This window comes from Peromyscus leucopus, chromosome 15 (genome assembly GCF_004664715.2).
Source record: "Peromyscus leucopus breed LL Stock chromosome 15, UCI_PerLeu_2.1, whole genome shotgun sequence".
Lineage (NCBI taxonomy): Eukaryota > Metazoa > Chordata > Mammalia > Rodentia > Cricetidae > Peromyscus > Peromyscus leucopus.
The window spans coordinates 23,900,816-23,906,815 of NC_051076.1; the positions used below are offsets into that span (position 1 = coordinate 23,900,816).

The following is a 6,000-nucleotide window of genomic DNA, read 5'->3' on the forward strand; positions in this document are numbered from 1 at the left end:
AATATATATACATGCACTCCTGTTTGGGAAAAAAACAAATGGGGATAGCAAAAAGATGTTGACAGTTTGAAAAAGGAATGAGTAGACTTTTATCTCAAGACTCATGATTGGCTTCTTTTTCTCCATTAACTACACATGGGAAGGGATAGACTCAAATTTGAGTTTCTACCAATCACATCCTTGGAAGTGCATGTTATGTAGTTCAATCCCACCTCAACACATCCTGATATCTGTAAATGTAGCACCTACTTGACAGAATGCATTCACATTGTTGTCCTACAGAATAGCCAAGTCAGATTCTTGTTAGGATGTATATTCCAGGTTGGGAACCTAGGCGTTGCCTCATAGCTCAGCCTCTGTGGAACGTTTACGGACATGTTTATGATTTGCTAATGTGTGCTGTGACCCCATCAGTCTGTTTGCAGTGGGGGGGGGGCTGGGAGGAGAGGGAATGTTTGGGGAGGAAGAGTCATTTGTTTGATGTGTTTATGGTGGGAGGGCTAGGGAGGGGAAAGGGTTCATCATGATGTTCGAATTCAGGTTAACGTACTGGGTTCAGTTTGGGGGCCGAGGAGGGCAGAGCTCAATGCTAGAGCATATGCCTATTAGAATGTGTGAGGTCTAGGGTTTGATTCCCAGGACCACACACCGAAAGATAAAGGGCCAGTTTTGACCCTCACACACAAAAATTCTACTATAGTAAACTCAATTCTACTATGGTGCAGCTTTCCAGTGATTGTGAATTATTTTCTTTCTTTCTTCATTTGATATTTTCTCTCAGGGGAAATCTCTCACATCCAAGCGGTTAACAAGCCTTGTTCAGTCTTACTAAAAGGATCATCTTTGTGACATGAAAGCTGAATGGAGCCATCGCCCATACCTTGTAGCCCACTGCTGTTACCTGGAGCCGAGGACGTTAGACCAAGATGTTGCATGAATGAAGGACCTGAATTGTTCTTTTCTGTGTGCACATTAAGGCATCGCCATCGCCAAGGGACTCTGCCATCTCATTGCCTCCGTCTCCACCTGTCGTCTGCTTCCCTTCCTCCTCTTACTAAGCTGGATCTGTGTCTTTTCCTTTTTTAACCAGTTCAAGTGAAGTAAAACTTGATTTCCCCCTCCCCTTCCTTTCTTTTTCTTAAAGCTTCTGCTAGATACACAGTTCACTGAAAATTCAGTCAGTCACAAACTGGAAGAGTTGTAAAAGAAAAAAAAAGTATATATCAATAAGTATACACATGGCTTCACATTTATTAAATAAAATTAGCCCAGAAGTGTCATTTCACCCTTGTATCCACAGTCTGAAACGAATGCCTATCTTCGTCTATTCTCTGGACATTGTCTGTTCATGTTTCTTGTGTTTATTTTTATACCATATTTAAATGAGAAAACACCTTTTACTCCAAATGTATCAAAGTTGACCTCTTCTCTGTAAATTTGTGTATGTTTATATTGTTGTTTTATCTTTCATTAAAAGATGCAGAATCTCATTGCTTTGGGAACTTTTGTTGTTGGTGCTACCTAGAAAAGGAAATGAAGAGAAAGTACTCACGGTCTGGGAGCTGAGGCTTAAGCTGCCATCCTCCAATTTATCTCGGGTTTGGATGGGATGGAGCCAGAACCAGCACACTGTAAGCACCTCCCTGGTGGGCTGACCTGGGATCAGGGAGATGGTTTATCTTCTACAGAAAAACACCACAAATCAGACTTCCACATTTTCAGACCTATTTGAGGAGGACTTTCTGGCATGTGATGAAATCTGTGCTTGGCTAAAAGCTAATGAATATTTTAGTTAGAATGAGGCTTGGGAAATGATCTTTTTTTTTTTCCTCTCTTTAAATCATACTTCTGAGTTTACCCAAGGTCAGTGTTTCTCAGCTTTCCAGTGGTTACAGATCCCTTTGAAGAATCAGGTGTAATTACTAGAATCTAGTGAAAGCTTACTGTGTACCATTTGTCTTTCTTACAGGCTCTATTAGCGACTTTTCTCATTATCGTGACAAAATTCCTAACAAAAGTGCTTTTGAGAGGAGAGGTTTATTAAGGCTTACAGTTTATCCTGGAGGGAAAGACATGGGAACAGGAACAGGGGATGGATGGGACTGGTCACAGTGATGTCCATTATCAGGAAGCAAAGAGTGGGCAGGACGTGGGATAGAGCTACCAAATGTCAAGCCCCCATCCCCACCCCACCCCCCAATGCTTCACTTCCTCTCTCAAGAGTCCACATCCTCATGGTTCCACAACACTTCAAAACAGCACTCCATTAGCTGGGCAGCAAGTGTTCAAGGACAAGATTCTATGGGAGATGTTTCATGTTCAATGCATTGAAGAAAAGAAAACCGGGGATTTGTTTGAAGTCACACAATGGTAAATTGAGATTAGAGGAGAGGAACCTTCTCCTGCCGATTGGTTCTTGGCTGGATCTCATACACGACAGATTAACAAGAAGAAAACGTGCATTTCCTTAACAGAGGCTTTATGCGATGAGGAATTTCATAGGAAAATGCAGACTTGAAGAAAATCTACACCTGACTGTTTTCTCAGTTGGTTTGACAGAAGTGTGGAGGCGGTGTAAAAGTTTGGTAGGACCAAGGGGCATGAATCAAAGAAGTCAAATGGAGGAGAATCAGCAAGTCCTGGGTGATCTGATTCCTCTTAGCATACTGCCACCTTCAGAGCTGTGAATGTTCACCTCCTTTGCATAGGGAGGCCACCACTCACATGAAGATCTTATGATCCAGTTCTTGGAAAGTTCAGAGAGTCCTCCCTAAAGCTGCCATTTCTTAAATCCTTTCACCTTAAAATGCCAACCACGTCAGGACGAAGATGGCTCAGTAGGCAAGCCTAATAACATGTGTTCAATCCCCAGAACCCGAAAGGTGGAAGGAGAGAACAGAGTCCCACGAGTTGTTATCTGACTGCCATATACATGCCATGCCCCAACCTACAGACATAGAAAATAAATAAATGTAAAGACATTTTTAAAAAATGTTTAACATGGGCTAGAGAGATGCCTCAGTGGTTATGAGTATGTGTTGCTTTTCCGGAGGACCTGGGTTCAAGTCTCAGTACCCACAGGCTGGTTCACAACCATCCATAACTCCAGTTCTAGGGGGACTGACACCCACTTCTGACCTCTGTGGGTACCAAGCACACACATGGGGCATAGACATTCATGCAGGCAAAACACTCACAGATAAAATAAAATGAATAACTCTAATTTAAAAGGTATTCAACATGCAGGATATGATGTTTTGGCATATAAATCCATGCAGTCTGACTTTAAGACCCATTATACTACATCTGTTCTCCACCCCCTTTTTTGATGAAAAGCCATGGGAAAATCCATATTTCACAGAGGAAACATTTTTGCAGACTCTCAGGACTTTCTTATTCTAATCTCTGGAGCTCACCCATGGACTCAGGAAAGAAACTTGATACATTTCAAGGATGAGACGGTGCTAAAGTAGGCTGTCACCTTTACTTTTATCTGTGCCAAGGTATAGCATACTCCAGCTACTAAAATATATCAAATTATTAGTACCCTCTAATTATGTAAGTCAATTTAAATATGGAAGAAGTTTACCAGCATCTGTGAAATATCAATGATAGAGTCTGCTAGCTGATTAAAGCCATCACAAAATGGAAAATAATTGGTAGGAAATGTGCAGATAGGCTATAATATAAACTGTAAACAGTTGAAGAAAAACTTGATTATACACATGATTGGGTTTTAAAAAAAATATAAAACTTACTGGGTGGTGGTGGCACATGCCTTTAATCTCAGCACTCAGGAAGCAGAGGCAGGAGGATCTCTGCGAGTTCAAGGCTAATCTGGTCTACAGAGTGAGTTCCACAATGGTCAAGACAACACAGAAAACCCTTGTCTAAAAACCATATATATTTCAAGTTAAGTGAATAGACTTTCTCTCTTGAAAATATTACTACTTAGAAAAGTCTTACATACACCACATGGAAACTAAAATGGAATTCTAGTTAATAACTTGTTATTGGAAGAAGGTAGTATGTGAAATGTATCCACAGATACAGTGGGTTATTTCAGTGGTCATCTTTCACCACTGTGTTATTCATCAATGTTATTTGTGGTTCTAAATCATGGGTTCATGAAGAAAAGAAAAGCTAAGAATGAGGGGGGAAAATCAAAGAATTGGGGGATGGGAATGCTTCAGGAACTAATGAAATGATTTTATGGTACCTGAGTCTGATCCCAAAAGCCCAGTATGAAATAGAAGAAAAGACCCCTGACTGTACATAGCTGTCGTATGTCCTCCAAACATACTCTGTGACACTTGGGTGCCTGTGAGATACACATATACATGAGAGAGAGAGAGAGAGAGAGAGAGAGAGAGAGAGAGAGAGAGAGAGAGAGAGAGAAGAGAGAAGAGAGAAGAGAGAAGAGAGAAGAGAGAAGAGAGGGAGAGGGAGAGGGAGGGAGAGGGAGGGAGGGAGGGAGGGAGGGAGGAGAGAGAGACAGAGACAGACAGAGACAGAGAGAGAGAGAATACATTTTAAAAGTTTTAAAACATTTGAAGAATCCAGGTTTTTCTAGGAGTATGTAAAGGCTTTTATTAGTTTTCTGCAGGCACAGACTAAAGCTTTGGAGTTTTTTGCCTTTTAACACTTGGCAACCCCAGACCACCCCAATCCTTGTCTCTAGGATCAGTTTAACTATAAGGAAGACAATAAAAATTTCTTGTAGCGTTTATGAAATAAAATGGCTATTGAAATCTTCTACCTTCACATTATCCTCACAGATCCTCACAGCTCACAGCTGTTGCCCCCCCCATCCCCAGTGACTCGAGAATTTCTGTATTCACATGATAAAAGCATCTAGTCTTCCTTGACCCAATTCTTCCTTTGCAATGTTACAATAATGTTTTCAGCAGATATGGGGGGGGCGGGGATCTACTTATTCTGAATAACAGAAATATGGCCATAAACTTACCTAAGCTCTCTGCTGACAGGAGTCAGTATAAGAAATTAAAGCAGGATGCTTCCCAGTCTTTAAGACAAATGTCACACTTGATCTTGCCACTTGGGACTTGCTGATGTATCTGCCCTTATAGCTGGGTACACATTTCTTATTATGTGATAAGTTAGAAGTACTTCGGGCATTTACTTGGGAGCAAGACTTGAGTACTCTGAATTCATTCCATTCACTTCAGTGCAAGTATCGATTGTGTCCATACACAAGTACATATTTGGAACAACATATTGAATTTCCAATAGCTTTGCTTCTGTTACCTATGACAACCATTTTGCGTGTGCTGAGAATTCTCTAAGACATTTACAGGAAACAACAAAAGGTACCAGTCTATCTCCAAATACTTTTGAGATACAGTATATGTCAGTGATGTGTCAAGAATGGGAAAGACAGAGAGGGCACTAAACTCATATTTCAAACATAAAGTTCTCATAGGTTTTTCTGTATGACTGTGCACTTTTGACTCTTTATTAAGAATTTTAGTCCCACCAAATTCAGTTTGAGAAAAATGCAAAAAATGTTCCAGACATAAAATATTATTAAAATAAGACTAAAACACAACATGCACATGCCCTTGGATATTTAGGGATGTTTTCCTTGGGGCTGAAATGTAATGTATTTGTAACTTCATTTCCAAATGGTCATTAGTAGCTAAGTAGATGTGAACATTTCTTGATTAATAAATTGATTCATAAATCTTAATGTCCTTATTAGGTTATAAGTCTTAATCATCTCACTCTTGTTTGGAAATCCAGTAGGTCAGGGCATGTTTAATATCTTTTAAAGGTTAATAACATCCTACTCTTGTATTGGTTAAAAAGATTAAGATAATATATGTAAATCACCAAGCACAGTACTTGGTGTGTAACTGGGAAGAAATCATTTTTCTCTTACACACTCCTCTTTTTTGTCTTTAAGGAGACATCCTTATAAAAAGATGTAGTAAGTATCCACACGCTCCCTTGTAGTCAGTGTGAAGTCAAGGATGGCCA

General features: G+C 40.1%; 1 protein-coding gene across 5 annotated transcripts in view; it reads left to right on the forward strand.

The window, feature by feature from the left end:
* Rgs7 (regulator of G protein signaling 7) overlaps positions 1-1,490 on the forward strand; it is a 408,648-nt gene extending 407,158 nt beyond the window's left edge. For 3 of the 5 annotated variants that reach the window (XM_037211205.1, XM_028865540.2, XM_037211204.1), the window contains exon 17: positions 782-868. Coding sequence is in view for 1 of the 5 variants with exons in the window: in XM_028865543.2 (XP_028721376.2) it covers positions 782-832 (51 nt within the window). In the remaining 4 variants the exon portion in view is untranslated. Of the gene's footprint in view, positions 1-781 lie in introns of all 5 variants that reach the window. The other 2 variants (XM_028865543.2, XM_028865541.2) reach the window with 2 other exon arrangements.
* The last annotated feature ends 4,510 nt before the right edge of the window (positions 1,491-6,000 follow it).